Source organism: Balaenoptera borealis, assembly GCF_965194805.1.
Source record: "Balaenoptera borealis genome assembly, chromosome: 7".
Classification (NCBI taxonomy): Eukaryota; Metazoa; Chordata; class Mammalia; order Artiodactyla; family Balaenopteridae; genus Balaenoptera; species Balaenoptera borealis.
Window position 1 is genome coordinate 101,711,337 of NC_138864.1, and position 20,482 is coordinate 101,731,818.

The 20,482-nt window shown below is 35.9% G+C and overlaps 1 protein-coding gene across 22 annotated transcripts in view; it reads right to left on the reverse strand.

The window, feature by feature from the left end:
- The window catches only part of CADPS2 (calcium dependent secretion activator 2), a 549,410-nt gene that overhangs the window by 198,285 nt on the left and 330,643 nt on the right, over positions 1-20,482 (reverse strand). For all 22 annotated transcript variants that reach the window (XM_082399988.1, XM_082399986.1, XM_082399984.1 and 19 more), the window contains one exon: positions 3,268-3,334. In XM_082399988.1, coding sequence (XP_082256114.1) covers positions 3,268-3,334 — 67 coding nt within the window. The remainder of the gene's footprint in view (positions 1-3,267; positions 3,335-20,482) is intronic.

Consider the following 20,482-nt stretch of genomic DNA (forward strand, 5'->3'; position numbering starts at 1 on the left):
CTGAAAATGACTCCTTCACCTTTTAATAGTGCAGCCTGCAGGTATAGATCTACGAACTATTTGCCAATAGAATGAGAGCTATCTTTAAAAATACTGATAAAACTACCTGGTTCTTCCCAATGAGTCCTTCTTGCTCAATCTCCATACATACCCATCTTGATTTTGAAGTGGGTACATTCAATTTGTCTTCCCATTACATTTGGAATTGAAAGGAAGATTCAATTGTATTTAAAACTTCAAAAAGTTGCCAGACTACTGGCATGTAAATCGCAAAACACTTGGGCATGGGATTCTTTGTGTGAGTACACGTACATACATATATTTGTGTAAAGATACAATGCTTAAATATGACTTCAAATTTTAAGATGATACCTCAGGTAGAATAAATCCGAATTCATGATAGTTTGGTGGTGTTTTTCCTAAATTTTAATTATGGGGTATAGAGGTTTACCTCCTATGGTTTAAACTGAATTTTGCCTTTAAAATGTTAAACATATTTTTGTTACGTGGAGAACTTTCTAGCTCTCCAAAGACATGGTTAATGTTCCTAAAAGACATACCAATTAATGATCTCAAAAGTATTCAACTTCCTTCTTTCATTTCTAAACTCTCTTATGGGGTGATAAAGTATACGTGGTTGTTTTATAACTTGATTCTTGTGATCATATGCCAGAAAATAAGGTAAGGTGCAAAGGATTACCTTGAACTTTACCTGGCCAGAAGAGGAGCAAAGGATTACCTTGAGCTTTACCTGGCCAGGAGCATGAGGTGTCCATTTGACCTCTCAAAACTGATCTACTAAGGCCTAGTTTTCATATTAAGACAATCAGTATATAAGAAACTCTTTTAGCCTACTGTCACTTCACTGGATCTCTACACAACAAACATTCTCTGATTTATTCTTTAAAAAATAACAAATATGATCCAGCAATCACACTCCTTGGCATTTACCCAAAGGAGCTGGAAAGTTACGTCTACACAAAAACCTGCACACAAACGTGTATAGCAGCTCAATTCATAACTGCCAAAATTTGGAAGCAACCAAGATGTCCTTCAGCAGATGAATAAATAAACTGTGATTCATCCAGACAATGGAATATTATTTAGTGCTAAAAAGAAATGAGCTTTCGAGCTACGAAAAAACATGGAAAAGTCTTAAATGCAAATTTGTAAGTGAAAGAAGCTAATCTGAAAAGGCTACATACTGCATGATTCCAACTCTATGACTTTCTGGAAACGGCAAAACTATGGTAAAAAGATCAAGGGTTGCCAAAGGTCGGGGGGAAGATGAATAGGCAGAACACAGAGGATTTTCAAGGCAGTGAAAACGCTTTGTATGATGTTACAATAATGAATAGTATGTTTGTCCAAATACACAGAGGTACAACACCAAATGTGAACCCTAATAAAAACTACGGACTTTTGATGCAGATGACGTGTCAACGTAGGTTCATCCTTGGTAACAAATGTACCGCTCTGGTGAGTGATGTTGACAGTGGAGGAGGCTATGTCTGGGGACAGAGGATATATAGGAAATCTCTGTACCTTCCCTTAAATATTGTTGTGAACCTAAAACTGCTCTAAAAAAACCATAATGACTAAAAGGTATGACATGTTGAACATCTGTGGTTACCGGGTGACATTCTCATGTGCTCTCATACATATTTCCACCAGTTAAACTCTATGCTTGCTAAGAGTCAGTAGGGTTTGCTTAGGCCAATAACATTAGCTATCGAACTTATGGGATGGGAACTTATGAGATTCTATGTAAATGAATGACATATGACTATGAAAAAGAAGCTGCACTTCCTACAAAAAAATCAGTTGAATGCTTGGAAAGCTTTGACAAAGACAAGTCACTAACACAAACTTGTCAAATTAGATGTGGGTGAGACAGCTATAAGTGGAGAAAGATCTGCACTCAAACTGCCTGGTAAATGTATTTCAATTCTTGTGCCAACGTCAAGAAATTAAACCTGGAAACCAAAGAAGATGGCTTACAGGTGTGGTTTTTGGAGGAAGATCACTGAGAACTCCCAACAGGGAGCCCTTTCTCAAAGCAAATGCTTGGGGTTTATATCAAAAGATTGTCAGTGTGTGTGCGCACATGTGTGCATCTTTTATTAAACTGGTTGACCAAATATTGGTTCTATTTACATAAGAAAAAGTCACACTTTACCCAGGGGAAAAAAAGCACTTTTGATGAAAAGGTTATACTTTTCATGAAGTTACCATGCTATTATGGCACATCAATAAAATAATTTTATCTAGCAGTTGATAGACGGCTTTATTTCTGGAAGACAGCAAATAATTTTCCTTCCTTGGAATTTCACCATGTTAATCTGATCTGGGCTATTTAAACTACTTAATGTGTGAATAGGAATCGATGAGATCTTACAGACTGTTTTGTGTTAAGGATCCCAAGAGAGCTTCTCTTTTCATAAATATTCACTGGGAACAAAACAGCTTGCATTTATCATGAAACGGAATGACTATTACTCAAAGTTATTCTTTAATGTAACTTTAACTAAATGAGTATATTCCATGAGCAAAGGTCATCCACGATTCAAAAACCAAACCAAAACAGAAAAGAGTCAATTGAAGTGTACATTCCAATAACCTGTCTACATTCAGAATCCTATCACAAACAAATCTACCAGTCAAGGTAATTTAAAGACCTGTACATGTGAATAAGTGATATATATGGTACATTTTTATAAAAATGCATGTTTCTATGTACTAAGTTTTATCCATGAACTATCAGAACAATGCAGTGACTCTTGAGGTATGCTCTTGGGATCCTGGAGCTCTTCAAGATCCTTTCAGGGACTTGTGAAGTCAAAACCATTTTTCTAACAATATTCAAACATCTTTGCCTGTTTCACACTTACTCTCTCAAGAGCGTATAGTGGAGTTTTCCAGAGGCTAAATTTCACCTGAGATTGCAACAGATTGAAGGCAGAAGCTGATGTGAAAATGCAGCTGCATTCTATTTTATTAAGCCAGAACATTAAAGAGGGGTACAAAAGCATAAAATAATGCCACTCATATCACTAAAATGTTTGGCCTGAAAAATAGTTATTTTAAATAAAAAGGTTATTTGCGTTGGCATATAATGGACTTACCACTTTTATTTTAAAATGAATTAAAATATTTTTAAAATTTCTCAGTTTTAATTTCTGATACAGTGAATATTGATAGATACAACCCACAAAAAATTTGAGAATGGCTTAGAGTGATTATGTAACAGGAAAAAAATCTACTTACCTGAACAAGAACAAAGTAACGTTTTTTCCATCTTTTCCAGACCTTCTGTCCAAGGGCATACAGATATCTGGTAAGAAAAACAAGTAAAAGAATACTTTACATGAATAATGGTGTGGTTCCACGTAATCGTATTTCTTCCATAGGTATTTATTCTTGCGACAAGCCTGCTAAAGGCAAAGTTTAGTTCATTTGGAATCTGTGACAGCACGCAGCTTCTGTGTTACAAAATGACTGAACCTGTTCTAAGGCTTTTTGAAAGGGAATTGATTTATGTGGATTATCAATTGTCAGTTCTTCCCACAAATTGAGCGAAGTTGGAGTTAGAAAGGATAATCAAAGAAGCAGTAGGAATTTTATTCTTACACATATTTCTTAGGAGAGACAAAGGCTACAAATTGAGGCTATAGTACCAAATGTTTCAGCTCTCAGGTGACTGGGGCTCAGGAGTGTGGCCTGGCAGGGAGCTGGCTGCAGAGTCCAGAACCCATGGTGAAGGGTCGCTGCCCAGCTGAGTGTTCCCGAGACGTGCCTGCACCAATCTCAGTTTCCATTTCCTCAACTATCAAATGAAAGGACTGGATGTGATGATTTCTGAGGTCCCTGCCAGCTCCATAATTCGGAGATTTGCCTGACTTATGCAAGCTTCTTACTGCAAATTTTCCTAACTATGAAATTTAGATAATAATGAAGACGACACTGTATAATGTAACACAGTTTCAACCAAGGCTTTTGTTTAACTTTGCACTGCTATTAGTAACCTGAATTGAAATGATTCAAGTAGTCAATCATTGGAGAAGAGAACTTTTGTTCTTACTGAATATACAGATGTAAGCTTAAGTATCAAGGAGGAAAGAGAAGAAATTAAAAATTAATCAAGTATGAGTGTGTCATGGAGAGCTATTTAAAATTCTACCACATACCTCCTACAAAAGTGGAAAACATTGTTAGAAGTTTAAAATATGACAAATAGAGAGCTAATTTTTAAATTAAAGTAAGACTTTTCAATATTTTATCACAATCCCTTTTGCTAATGTGGAGGTTTAACACTGCAGAGGCTATTCAAACTAACTTAATTTATAAACAATTCTGAGTGATTTAAAAAAAGGACTATAGCTAATTGTTTAGGGGCTTAAAGTCTTCAGACTTTCTCTCAATTTTAAAAACTGAAACCTTAGCTTGAATTTTTAGTTTCTGTCTTATGAAAGTAATTCTCTTTTGTAAAACAAAACAAACATACTCTTTGCCCCCTTTTGAAAAAAATATGGGATATTAGCTAAGGTGTGCTGAAATGATGGGATTTCTTATTCACTGCTAGTGGAGTGTAACATAAGACCACCTTCCTGTAGGATAACACGGCAGTATATAGAAACGGTCTCCACCTCTTCATCATGGAATTAGGGAAATAATTAGATACACACACAAAGATGTATGCTACATGGATACTTAGAACAGCGTTATTTACATTATGAAAAAGGTAACAACTTAAACGTCCAACAGTAGGTGAATGTTTAATAAATGCTGGAAAATGCATAGAAATACTATGCCACTGAAAAAATATTTTTGATAAAATAACATAAAGAAAATCTCATTGCATAATGTTATGGGAAAAGAGCAGATTCAAAACTATTGATACATAAATACTTAGTGATTTGAAATTTGTAAAAAAAAAAATACGAACTAGATAATCCAAAATTTTAGTAATAGTGCCTTTCAGTGGTGGGATTATGGAAGATTTGAGTTGCCTTCTTTATTCCTTGTATTTCTAAATTTTCTGAATAAAAACATACAAACAAACATGGGGTTACTAAAAGTCAACATAAATCCTAGGCTCTTGCCTGGAAAGCATCACCCAAAACTGCCCAAATTAATTATATATTTTCTTTCTCTCAGACACATCAGCTAGCTGAAGGGTTTGGCGAACTTCTATTTGATTCTCAGAATACCCTTGATGACCTATCATCTGCGCTTGTGGATGTAATGCGAATGCATTTAGAGTCTATCAGAAATATCTACCGCTACTGTTCTCACCTGTTCACTATCTCCTCCTGAGGGCCCCTTGAAACCCTTTGCCCCATCTTTGCTCTAGCCTCTAATTTCTCTTCTATGGTCCCAGTGATAGGTGTTCAGTTGCTCTCTTTCTGTCTTCCCTATGTAATTTTCCTCTGCTGAAAGGCACACACCCAAGCTCCTATTACAGGGTTAACAGCAATGACCTCAGGAACTATACACTGTGGACACGACAGATGCTCTCTGTACAAGTTCACTAGCAAGGTGTGCACCAAATAGCTGCCAAGGAGCCAAGAGGGCATCTGGAATAACCGCTGCCTGTGACCACAGGCTGGTTCTTCAACGTGTCTCACTTAGCATGCTGCTGGGCTACTAGATCAGACATAAGTGAAAGTGAATAGGGGTACACAAACCATCAACACCACAAGCAAGTGTAAGTCTTGCAGACAGTGAAGGTTCTGCATAAGGGATAATACTGTCATCTGCAACCTCATTAAAAATGATGCCTCACTACATTTGGAATGAAAAGGTATGGTTTCTGTGAAGACAGAAAGCAGAGGGGTGGGTGGATTTACACGTGTATACTGAAAGATATTATTAGAATAAAAAACAATTCAAGACTGGAACCAAGGTAAGCATTTGAATGTTGGGCCTTGAGGTATTATGCACTATTGCACTAGAATTCAACAGAATATATACAGAAGAAGTCACAATTGATCAAACATTTCTAGAAAGAAATTGCTCATAAGAGTTTTAGTCTCTATATAAGAAAAAAGTTACATTCAACAAAAGTAAACATTTCTGCATAAAGGAAATGTTACAAATGCTATGTAGGAAAAATATGATAGTTCCTGCCCTTTAGTTTTCATATTAGCCAGACAAAAATTTTACATATGAAATTTCTGAACATAAATAAAAGATATCAGAAAAGATAACTATACCAAATAAGAACACATGAAACTTCAACAAATCTGAGATTTTTCATTATAAGCATGAGTTCTGGAATCAGGCATCAATATCACCATCTAGCTGCTTTTTCACTGTATAAAAGCAGATTCCTGGCATAAAAGACACATTTAAAATTGAGGGGAGAATGAAGAAAAAAGATGTTCATCAATGTTGTTTAAGAGCAAAAACTCAAAAACCATCTAAGAATCAAGCAGTTAAAATGATTAGGTTGCCATTAAGAGTGATGCCAAAAACAAAAGCCCAGGGCCAGATGGCTTCACAGGCGAATTCTATCAAACATTTAGAGAAGAGCTAACACCTATCCTTCTCAAACTCCTCCAAAATATAGCAGAGGGAGGAACACCCCCAAACTCATTCTACGAGGCCACCATCAGCCTGATACCAAAACCAGACAAAGATGTCACAAAGAAAGAAAACTACAGGCCAATATCACTGATGAACATAGATGCAAAAATCCTCAACAAAATACTAGCAAACAGAATCCAGCAGCACATTAAAATGATCATACATCATGATCAACTGGGGTTTATCCCAGGAATGCAAGGATTCTTCAATATATGCAAATCAATCAACGTGATACACCATATTAACAAATTGAAGGAGAAGAACCATATGATCATCTCAATAGATGCAGAGAAAGCTTCTGACAAAATTCAACACCGATTTATGATAAAAAACCCTCCAGAAAGCAGGCATAGAGGGAACTTACCTCAACATAATAAAGGCCATATATGACAAACCCATAGCCAACATTGTTCTCACTGGTGAAACACTGAAACCATTTCCACTAAGATCAGGAACAAGACAAGGTTGCCCACTCTCACCACTATTATTCAACATAGTTTTGGAAGTTTTAGCCACAGCAATCAGAGAAGAAAAAGAAATAAAAGGAATCCAAGTCGGAAAAGAAGAAGTAAAGCTGTCACTGTTTCCAGATGATATGATACTGTACATAGAGAATCCTAAAGATGCTACCAGAAAACTACCAGAGCTAATCAATGAATTTGGTAAAGTAGCAGGATACAAAATTAATGCACAGAAATCTCTGGCATTCCTATACACTAATGATGAAAAATCTGAAAAAGAAATTAAGAAAACACTCCCATTTACCACTGCAACAAAAAGAATAAAATATCTAGGAATAAACCTACCTAAGGAGACAAAAGACCTGTATGCAGAAAATTATAAGACACTGACGAAAGAAGCTAAAGATGATACAAATAGAAGGAGAGATATACCATGTTCTTGGATTGGAAGAATCAACATTGTGAAAATGACTCTACTACCCAAAGCAATCTACAGATTCAGTGCAATCCCTATCAAACTACCACTGGCATTTTTCACAGAACTAGAACAAAAAATTTCACAATTTGTATGGAGACACAAAAGACCCCGAATAGCCAAAGCAATCTTGAGAACGAAAAATGGAGCTGGAGGAATCAGGCTCCCAGACTTCAGACTATACTACAAAACTACAGTAATCAAGACAGTATGGTCCTGGCACAAAAACAGAAATATGGATCAATGGAACAGGATAGCAAGCCCAGAGATAAACCCACGCACATATGGTCACCTTATCTTTGATAAAGGAGGCAAGAATATACAGTGGAGAAAAGACAGCCTCTTCAATAAGTGGTGCTGGGAAAACTGGACAGCTACATGTAAAAGAATGAAATTAGAACACTCCCTAACATCATACACAAAAATAAACTCAAAATGGATTAAAGACCTAAATGTAAGGCCAGACACTATCAAACTCTCAGAGGAATACATAGGCAGAACACTCTACGACATAAATCACAGCAAGATCCTTTTTGACCCAGCTCCTAGAGAAATGGAAATAAAAACACAAATAAACACATGGGACCTAATGAAACTTAAAAGCTTTTGCACAGCAAAGGAAACCATAAACAAGACCAAAAGACAACCCTCAGAATGGGAGAAAATATTTGCAAATGAAGCAACTGACAAAGGATTAATCTCCAAAATATACAAGCAGCTCATGCAGCTCAATATCAAAAAAACAAACAACCCAATCCAAAAATGGGCGGAAGACCTAAATAGACATTCTGCAAAGAAGATATACAGATTGCCAACAAACACATGAAAGGATGTTCAACATCACTAATCATTGAGAAATGCAAATCAAAACTACAATGAGGTATCACCTCACACCAGTCAGAATGGCCATCATCAAAAAATCTACAAACAGTAAATGCTGGAGAGGGTGTGGAGAAAAGGGAACCCTCTTGCACTGTTGGTGGGAATGTCAATTGATACAGCCGCTATGGAGAACAGTATGGAGGTTCGTTAAAAAACTAAAAATAGAACTATCATACGACCCATATCCCACTACTGGGCATATAACCTGAGAAAACCATAATTCAAGAAGAGTCATGTACCAAAATGTTCATCGCAGCTCTATTTACAATAGCCAGGACATGGAAGCAACCTACGTGTCCACCAACAGATGAATGGAAAAAGAAGATGTGGCACATATATACAATGGAATATTACTCAGCCATAAAAAGAAACAAAACTGAGTTATTTGTAGTGAGGTGGATGGACCTAGAGTCTGTCATACAGAGTGAAGTAAGTCAGAGAAAAACAAATACCGTATGCTAACACACATATATGGATTAAAAAAAAAAAAAGTTTTGAAGAACCTAGGGGCAAGACGGGAATAAAGACACAGACCTACTAGAGAATGGACTTGAGGACACAGGGAGGGGGAAGGGTAAGCTGGGACAAAGTGAGAGAGTGGCATGGACACATATACACTACCAAACGTAAAATAGCTAGCTAGTGGGAAGCAGCCGCATAGCACAGGGAGATCAGCTCGGTGCTTTGTGACCACCTAGAGGGGTGGGATAGGGAGGGTGGGAGGGAGGGAAACGCAAGAGGGAAGAGATATGGGGACATATGTATATGTATAACTGATTCACTTTGTTATAAAGCAGAAACTAACACACCATTGTAAAGCAATTATACTCCAATAAAGATGTTTTTTTAAAAAAAATAAAGTGAGGCCAAAAAGAATGATATGGAAAATTATAATAATATTGTTTTAAAAAAGCTGTCACATGAACTTATACTGTATGCATGGGGATAAAAATCCAGAAAGATGTATCAAAATGGGAAACCTGAAGTGAGTATCTGGCTGGTGAGATTAAAGATAAATTTTATTTTCTTCTTCATGCCTTTCTCCATTTTCACAATTTCTATCTTGAGCATGTCTTCCATTTTTTTGTTGTTGTTGTCATTTAAGTAAGGTTTACTGGTAGATTACCTAAAGTAAAATTCACCCATTTTAGGTGTATAATTGGATGAAACTTGAAATAGGAGGAATGTAACCACCACCACAATGAATTTATAGAACACTTCCACCCCCCACCCAAAGGCTCCTTCATGCCTTTTTATGATCCATCTCCTCCTCACATCCGCAGCTTTGCAACCACTGATCTGATTTCTGACCTTATAGTTTTTTGTTTTCCAGGATGTCATATAAGTGGAATTATACAGTATGTAGCCTTTGGTGTCTGGCATCTTTCACTCAGTATAAAGTTTTTGAGATTCAGCTTTTGTCTGTATCAGGAGTTCATTCCTTTTTATTTCAATGTATGACTTCAATGTGTTTATCCTTTTACCAGTTGGTGGACATTTGAGTTGTTTCCACCTTTTTGGCTATCGTAAATAAAGCTGCTATAGCCATTCACATGTAAGTCTTTGTGTGGGCACATGTTTGCATTTCTCCTAGGTAATTATCTAGGATTGGGATTACTGAGTTACACTGAAAGTGTGTTTAACTTTATAAGAAACTGCCAAATTGTTTTCCATGGCTGTACAATTTTGCATTGTCATTAACAATGTATGAGAACTCATCTTTTATCATTAGAAAAAAATCACTTTTATTAAGGATTTGAAGGATGTGGGCATTACAGCTCCATAAACAATATTTCTGACATGACTAAGTTGAATATCTATAGACCAAAGATGAGGATCTTTGTCACTTTATCTTGAGTACAGTGGCAAATTCCTATAAACTTTAATGGTTAAATGGGTTTTCCAGTTTTCAAAGCTATTCTTAAGTTCTGATATTTAGAGCAGTCTAAATTCTTTGTAGGTGGGTGGTCTTATCAGGGGACGATTAAAGTGTAAAGAAAGTAAGGAAAAAGGATCCAAAATCATTTGAATATTTGGTTACAATCAGATAATCCATTTATTAGAAAGCATCTGTAAAAACCAAGATGCATTCTTTTGTTTTTTAATTTATTTATTTTATTTATTTTTATTTTTGACTGCGTTGGATTTTTTTTTATTAGTCATCAATTTTATACACATCACTGTATACATGTCAATCCCAATCGCCCAATTCATCACTCAAGATGCATTCTCTCCTAACTCATCTTTATGCCTAGCACTGCTGTTGAATTCAGAGTTCCAGTTTTTGTTGTTGTTGTTTTTAATGTTGAGTGTTAGGTTATAAATTATCTCTTTTATGGATAAAAATCCAATAAGTTTTTTTCAATTTCAGAAAAATACACTAAAGTTACATTTAACATATTATGTTATACTAGGCAATAGATTCATTTCATTATACTTACACAGCAATGATTACTGAAAAATGAGTTATTCTACATAGAGAGACTGTATATTCATCTATAATGAATTTTTAAAGAATTTGTATACAATAGGTTGACTTCAAATAGTCATAAAATATAATTTGATCATTCTTTAATGATTTAGAAAAGGACCCTATAAACATCTTGGGGTCATTACCATGAACATCAATTATAACTGCATAGTCCTGTAAAAGGAGAAGGTACGCCTGGTAGGACCAAATCTATTTGACATACAATGGCAATAGTGATGATTAAACAAATCCTTGAGAGTTATTTACTTGTCACTTATTTCTGTTTTATAAAAATAGTTTAGAATTTAAGAAATCTATTATTAATATTATTTTCCTGCTGTCTGAACTCTGGAAAAATTCATTTTTTTAAAGCTTTATGAAATCTGATTCTACCCCATAAAGGTGTAGAGAACATCATCCAAGAAGTGCATTTGTCATCTGGGACAGACAGAGTACCTTGGCTCGTATAGTAATGTTGTTAAGGGGGTGCGGTCTGCTATGCAACTGTATTCTCCCTGAATATTTAGTAACCTGCTGAGTCATTACTAGCTTCCTCTCAATTGTAGGATTATCTCAAATTTAAAAAGTTTTTTTTAAGAGTATGTAAATTAGACCTGCCAAATACCAGGCAAACTGGGAAAACACATTTAACTGGGTTTTGTGTGACAATTTATAATGTTACCCAATAAAATAAATATTTATCACACAGCATGAGACCAACATTCTCTAATGAGTGAATTTTTGTCACCTTATTTAAAGAGGTTTTAAAGAGCAAACCAAAAGCAAGTCTTTTGTTTTAGTTTTGGTGGGGCTTTCAACATGATTCATTTTCATCAACCTACAGAATCTGATTTTAAACAAAACATGTTTTCTCACCCTTGTTAAATTATCTCAGTTACTAAGAAATGGATAGAGGGAATTCCCTGCTGGTCCAGTGGTTAGGACTCTGAGCTTCCACTGCAGGGGGCCCAGGTTCGATCGCTGGTCCGGGAACTAAGATGCAACAAGCCGGGTGGCATGGCCAAAAAAAAAAACCAACAAAGAAATGGATGGAAAAGGAACACATACCAGTAGTTTTCACAGTCGTAGTCATATTACATTCTCCAGTACTCTATATTAGAGTACGACCCTAGGAAAAAAATTCCCTAATCGGAGTTAAATTTGATTCAACATGATTTAAATGGGGACAGAAGATATATTCTATTGTATGTAACACAGTTCAAAAGCACATATTTCCAATGCTAAACTGATACTCAATATAACACTTTTTCCATCGAAATATTTCCAATACATCACAATACTCATGTAACTATAGAGTATTTGGGGTTATTTAAAAATAACTGCTCAGATACTATTTTAAAGTGTTTGCTTTCATCAATACACCCAACTTAAGTAAGGTATTAAGAAGCTGTTTCCTTTGAACAAAAAATTGCCTGCTTAACTTTAAAATCTTCTCTTCTTACATGGGATTAGGTAACAAAGAAATTAGCAGCCCTGACACAAAGCTCGGATTTAACACATAAGAGTAAAGCCTTGAAGCATTTGGTTTTATAAATCAGTATAAATACAGCAATAATCTTAAAGTATTAATCCCTCTTCTAGGGCTGTTTCTAATGGAGAGTACTATTTCACCCAAAGAAACATAGGAATCAGCTAGGAAACAAGGCACAAAACAAACTAACGTGTTATCAATGCTCCACTCACCTACGACTTTTTTTTTGGTATTATTTCTAACTATTCTTAGGTCATGCTCTATCCTCAAATATCAAAGCTAAGAGACAATGAACTTTATGAATTTTTGCTTGTATATTTAAAATATGGTATGGACATAGTTTAGGTACCAGGCTGTTAGGAAAAATGTCAAGAAAAGAGAAAAAAAAAAAAAGAGAAAATAAAAGTTTTGGTATAGCCAAACCTCAAGTCAATACAGTTACTATCAACAAGGCAAACGGGTCATTATTTTTCATCTACTACATCACATTTATATACGGTCATTAGAGAATCTCAATACTTAACATTAAAAATTATACGACCTCTATGGTCTCAACGTGATCCTTAAAAGAGTTATCTGTTAACTTAAGATGCCAACTGGAACACATACCACAGTTGCTTCTAAAAGTTTTCATTTGTGGACAAACAAAAGCAGAATCTTAATGAAATCCATCAGAATGTTCTGTGACAACAGGAATAAAAACTTTTCTGTAGAGATATGTTGATCATTAACAACATACATTACTCTATTACCAAAAAAATGGTCTCAATATATTTATTGAGTAAAATGAAGCTTGGTAAAAATAATCTTCAAGCAAAACAAAAATCAGTAAAATATGAAGCTTATTTTTGCTGAATTTTCAAGTAGATATTTACATTTCATCACATGTTCACATTGCAATGCTTGTAAAATAAAATTACTTTAAATGCTTGTCTTTTATTCAGTACCCCTTTGAGTATTTTTTTTTAAAAAAACAGATTCCCATATAACATTCTGTGATTTGCCTTCCTTTAAGCCAAAAAACCTCTGAAATTAGTTTTACTAATAAATTAAGCCATTTTCTATAAATGCTATATATTATTTGCTAATATATATAGTCACAAAAGTTAATGAAATTTCAAGAGCTCATTTTGATTAGTTTTAAAAACTGAGATTTAACTCATCTTCATAACACAGTATGTCTAAACTACAATATACCCTATATTTTTCTAGTATAGTAAAGAAACAGCTAATATTCTCTATGCCATATTTGAAATAGAAAATGGTAATATGAAATAAAGAACTCATCTATCCAAACGCTTTAAAAGCACCTTATTAAAACCTTTCTAACTTGAAGACTGTTCAAAGAACACATCAACATACACAAATTCTCCAGACATATTACTAAATATTGTAGTTTAGTTTCAATTAGAGTGGTGGCATACAGTTCTAATAGGAGAATATGATGATTTATTTGCACGGAGTCCATGGTGTGGGAGTTCATGGTTTTACTTTATGGTGAAAAATCATCACTAATGAATATTTGAAAAACATAACTGTATACAGAAACTGGGAATTATTCGGTGCTTGAAAAAAAAAGACTATTACTTTTGGCAGATCACTTATGACTCTAGCTTTTTATTCAAAGAAATGGAACAATCAATCTACATGTTGAATGATAAAGCCTATTCTTCTATAAGCCTTCATTTTTCAAGGAAAAATACAGAAAGAAAAAAATCAATATATAGAGTAGTTTAGTCCTGGAAAGGGCTTTCTTAAAGAGAAACCTCAGTCAAGGTTGAAAGAGCAATTAATGCAGGCTCAAAAATCTGGGCCATTCTGATAGAGTTCGGTTAACATGTGGCAGAAGTAATCATCCACTTGTGAAAATGATTTTCGGTTCATTCTCAAACACCTTTCAGACACTCATGATCCCATTTAACTGACAACAATACAGGCTATCCGTGGGCACCACTGCATTTGATGTGAAAACCAATAGGGACCAAATGCCCTCAGGCACTTTCAGTCATTCCCCGCACAGTCTGTGCTCACAGCTTCCCCGCATAAAAGGAATCTTCCTTCTTTCACTACATTCTTTCCTTTATTTAACCCCACAAGATTAAGCCTTTTTTTTTTTTTTTCATTTTTTGGTTTTATTTTCAGCTATGGATGAGAAAAAGAAACTGATTCAAAACAGCAGTGTGACCTGGGCATTAAGAAACCTAGAAGTAAATACTTCCCAGTTGGCTTTTATATACTTCCTGAATTCTTATGGGAAAGAGAACAAGAGGTGAGGATGCAAGGAGAGGATCATCACCAAACAAAATCACAGAACATTTTGAAAGAAATGATGAATGAAAATGAAAAATCAGAAACTCCTATTGTTGAGTAAGAAGTTAAAATGCGTGTGCTATGTCAGCAGGAGACCTGTAACAGCAAAGGAATAAAATGTAGTTCTTCATTTTGTGTATCACATTTTGTAGAATCAGTAACATGAACTGCCTCCCCCCACCCTTTTTCTGAGAAGTCTTATCTTCTGCTAGTTTAATCTCAGCTAGATGGGAGTTAAACTTGAGCTCATATCAGCATTTTCAGATTAAGTCTAGCAGTCTAAGGTATAAACGCTATCCTTTAAAAACTGGCTTGCTGGGACTTCCCTGGTGGCGCAGTGGTTAAGACTCTGCACTCCCAATGTAGGGGGCCCGGGTTCAATCCCTGGTCAGGGAACTAGGTCCCACATGCATGCTGCAACTAAGAGTTCACATGCTGCAGCTAAGGAGCCCTCGAGCCTCAACTAAGACCCAGCGCAACCAAATAAATAAATATTAAAAAAAAATTGGCTTGCTATTCACAAACTAGAATATGAATATAAACAAACTGCCAAGATGAGAAGACCATAAAGCCCTATTCCACCCTCAGATTGAGACATCAAGATCTACAAGTGACCACTCTTAAAGGAGGTGTTCTAATATAAATGGCAATGCACTACCACCTAGAAACAAAACTGATCTGGGTCAATTACACTATAAGCAGTTCTACAAAAAGTAGTTTTAAACAGCTAAACACAAGCCAAACCGTGGAACTAAATCAAACTGTACAGAGAAATCTTTTGTTATAAAGGCAGTTTTTCCTATATTTTTTGATAACTGATCATCAGTACCCTTTTATATCTCAATTAGCAGAAAAAGTGCCCCAATACATATTTTTTAATGGTTCATGATCTTACCAATGCTGATATTTAGAAAGTTATACAAATATGTTAGGGTCTCATTCTAATATACTCTGCTACAGAGTGCATATTTTGTAGGCATGGTTTCATGTTTTTCCTCAGTTTAAATGTCCTTCGAAATATAATATTACTTTTCTGCATGTGCAGAAACTTTACTGCCTTGCTAAAAGTTAAAATTAGTGAGTTTTCCAAGTTGATTATAAAATGTCTCAGAAGAGGATAAGAGGGAAAAAATGTCACAAGACGGTACTGAGTAACCTACCCCAACCAGGCAAACTTGCTTAGACTCAAGCCTATGCCTCCATCTCCTGGGAGAAGGGTGGAGGGTAGACGCTATGAAGATGTGACTCTCTAGGGGCTATGACACATTCCAAAGGGAAGGAGCTCCGCACCATTTAGCAAAAAACCTCTGGCACACGTGGTGATGAAATGAAATAATTTACTTAGGCGCTCCTAGATATTTTTGTGATACAATCCATTAAGCTTTCTTCTCCCTGAAAACTCAAACGGTTTGGAAATAAGGAAACAAAAGTTTTAGCAAAGGCTTTTATGCATGTATCATAGTACATATTATTTATAAGGTATTGGAAGGTATTGGAAATACCTTCCCTTTTGGGGCACAAAATTCCTGAAGCAATGCAAAATGGTCACACACTTTTAAACTATATATACAGTATAGGTAATCCTGAGTTAACACAGATATTGTAGGCCTCAGTTTCCTCTTCTGTAAGTGGATATATCTGTTCTACCTGCTTCATATTTAGGCTAAATTCAAGCGAAATACGTACATGAAATGCCCATTTTATAAACTGCGCACACTCTAAAAAGAAAATCATCGAGAAGATAATTTGGGATTCAGTGTTTTCCACTGTGTGTCTCAGGACATCTGGATAGAAAGAAGTAGTACACAAAGACAGAACGGGTTTGGCAGGCAAATAAATGTGAGAGATACTGAGCTAAACAAAGCTAAGTGTTCTGTGTGTGAGGACTAGTAAGAGCCTGTAATAGACCTGGGAAATGAGACGCTGAGGAGTGAGGACAGGAGGGGGGAGAACAGTGCAGGCAGCGTCTCCAAAATTCCAGACTCTCTCTCACAGAAGACCATGTAGGAGTCACGCTCTCCAGCACACACTCTGGGAAGTTAGCTGGACTAGATGACTGCTAATGAGTCTTTAAGCACTACAACCGTATAACTTGGTTTTTGCATTCTCTTCAGAATTAACTAATATCCTAATCATGATTAAAAATATCCTCTTCAAGGACTTCCCTGGTGGTCCAGTGGGTAAGACTCCGCGCTTCTGATGCAGGGGCCCCGGGTTCGATCCCTGGTCAGGGAACTAGATCCCGCATGCATGCTGCAACTAAAAAAAAAAAAAAAAATCCTGCATGTTGCAACTAAGACCCAGCGCAGCCAAAATAAATAAGCAAACAAATAAATATTTTTTAAAAGTCCTCTTCACTTCTGACATTGCTTTACTTAGAAGCTATAAACATTATATTTGAAAACAAAAAGTTTTCTGTAAAATTTGGATCGTCATCGCCATGGATTATGTTTGATTCCAGAAAGGTCTCTTTTTCTATAACGTTATTCTCTGATCCTAGTTAATGAGGACATTTTTGGAGGGCTCTGAAAATTTAGAAAACAAACTGTCTACGTCCATCTTTAACTTATCTTCATGTGAGTTATTTGTAAAGGTATCTGAATTCCTCCTGACACTCAGCATTCTGCAACAGCCTTGTTTTACCTGAACGGTATCACTTGAACTTCACTTTTGTGCTTTGTGACCAATCTTAGCTGCCATCAAGGAGGACTCTGAGTTCTGGGTCAAGATTTGGACTGAGCAGTGAGATCCCCTTGCTGTCCTGCCAGCTCCGACCTTCTACCTTGGCCTCAGCGTCTCAGTCCCTCTTCCTCTGAGCTTAAGTGGTTGTTTTGATAAGCTGCCCAATACTCCAGGCTGAGGACGCAGCTTTGCTCTTGTTCTTGCTAATCTTTCTCTGACACCCTGCTCTTGAATTCTAGACTTATTAGTTGGTCACAGACATTTCCAAGACAGCTCATATCTGGAACATTCCTGTGCTGAGATCCTTTGATACTTTTCTTGGCTTTTTTTTTTTTTTTTTTTTTTTTTTGGACACCAAGTACTCCTTTGTACCAATACTCTGAGTTCTCGCTGCTCCCCTGGTTGTTTGTGTGTTGGCTGTCTTACCCCATCAGTCCCACATATCTTACAGTTCCATCCATTTCCAACAATTTAAATTCATTTAGTTCTTGCCTCTCATGTTTCCAATTTCTTCCCATCCCTCAGAGTTCAACTATCACTTTCTCAGAGAAGCCCTCCCTGACATCCCTAATGAGGTCATACGCCCTTCTTACATGTGTTTGGTGAGATGTGGACATTCCTTCCACAGCCCTGCCATGGTGTATGGCATGGCACATTGCATGAATGTCTATTTCCAACACAACACAGTAAGGTCCGTGAGGGTAAGGACCACATCAGTCACCACTCACCACCCTGTCTCAGCACTGTGACTTTATACAGCAGATATTCCGTAAGCGTTTTTGGAATGACTAAATGACTATTTCTAGTCTTGTCATTAGGAATGATTATAAGAACATAATGAAGAAAGTAAATCTTCAGCAAAAATTTATATAAAACATACATATGTAAAAGAAAAAGCCTTAGACTTTGGATTTTCCATAAAGTTGGTATTTTCATATTTATCTAATCAAGAGTATCCTAAGTTTTAGCAGCAGAATTTTATCCTGATATTTAACTTAATATAGAAGCTCAGAACACAGAGGAAAGATGAAGTGGCTGTTGGGAAAGGAGGAACCGAGGTGCAGGAGTCCAGTTTGCCTACAAGCCCATCAGTCACGAAAGGGACTCCCAGGGTTTCTGGCAAGACAGTTTGAACCACAGTTGAAAATGGCCCCAAGGTCACAGTATCACAGAGGCCTTTAAGTTAAAATGCAATAGAATATATTCTATGTCTAAAGATTTCTAACTCCCGCTAATATATATATATGTATATATATAATGTATGTATATGTATATATATATTTTAACTTTCATGATATACAAACATGGTTGGAGTTTTTGAGAAGGCCCAATAATTTAGTACCTCTTTTCTTTGCCTGAGTTCCGAGCAAACTGGCTAAAGATAAAGAGTTGTTAACAAGAGTTAAAAGATCACCTTATTAGGGATAACAATAATACTGAAGAATGTGGCTTATTTCTGTAAGAAGTGGGCTCCCTTATGAGGTTCAGTATTATTATCAGACATACTTTCCCCACTCCAGGGACAGACAGCGCTGGTCAGGCCACACCTGCCCACGTGGAGATCCCGCCCCTGACAAACTCACGCAGGGAGCAGCGGCAAGCAGTTGCTTGAACAGGTGTTCCAGGGACAAATGGAGTGGAAAGGGCTGATCTCTGCATGCCCAGCCCCTGCTCTCAAGCTAACTAATCAGATGCGTCAAAAAAAAAAGAAAAAAAAAGGGGGTAGAGAGAAGCCAGGAGTATTACTGTCATGGATATTCCTCCACATGGAAGCAAATATTGGGGCACAGAATAAGATCTTTTTCCAAATAGAGATGAAAGAGTGAAAATATGAGAGACAGAGACAGAGAGAAGAATGACAGAGAAAGAGAGAGTGAGAGGGAAAACGAATGAATGATTTTAAGTCTCTTTAACTTTTAACTGCTATGTGCCTGGTGTGACTTTCACTATTTTTCACCTGTAAAATAGAAATAGCAATATTTGTTCTGATTATAACAGATAGTGTCATTACAAAAATCTAGTTAAATGATGTGTGTAAAGGAGCCTTTGAAATTATAAAGCACAATGTAAATGAAGGCATCATCATTATCATCAGCTTTATGATAGTAGTAGTAGTAGTAGTATATACTGAAAACTATTTCAATCTAACTTTTTAAAGGACTCTTTGGAAAAGGTTGGGGAGAGTGGCAATGAATTTTTCAACTTTTCCCATTTACGAAAAAAAGACTTTTGAAGAGTGGCACAAAAATTTAAGTATACATTTTCCTACAATGAAGTATAACTATAATATCACACAAGTTACAACAAAACACCTAGTTCTTTTCATTCATCAGATAAAAGCAATATTTCTATAGAGTACATTATTATCTTTCCCAGCTACTGAATTCCTTAGGTTCTTAAGAAATTGCTACTTATTAACCTACTAAAAAACTCTAGACTGCTATGAAAAAGTACACTCCAATGTTCAGTTTCTCTCTCACATGCATCTATTTATTTGGAGGAGAATGAATAACAAAATAAAGGTAACAGTAATAAGAGGGCTATGTACAATCAGGTTGGGATTCATTGGGCTACACTTGTAAAATGTTTCTTTTTCTCCTTTAACTTAAAGCTTAAGAATTCCACTTATTTACTTACTTGCTTATTAAACTATAGACAGTGCTTCTGCCTATGAATGCAGGATACAAAGAAAAATGAAATCAAGATAGTCAATAGAAAAAAAAACCTTTGACATTTAACAAAACATATTCAGAATTTCAAGTCTCAGATATTTTTGGTTAAAACTAACATTGGTGACATCTTTGATTATTCATATAGTGCTAAACATTAAAGTTTTTCTGTATTAATGTGATAAAATGTCTTGACAAGTTTGATATGTCCAAAATGAACTACCACTTCACCTTCTAACATTTTCTTACATTTTTAAAAAAAAGAAAACGTCTTGAAGATTACTTAATACTACTTAAATAATGCCACCTTTATTATCAAGTTCTCCATTCAGTAGATAAAAACACTTCGTGTTTTGGGGGGGGGAATGCTTGCACCATCTACTGGAGAAATATATTACTACTTTTGTCAAAGGACAACTTTAACACCATTTCCAAAGATTCTTGTGAGGTACT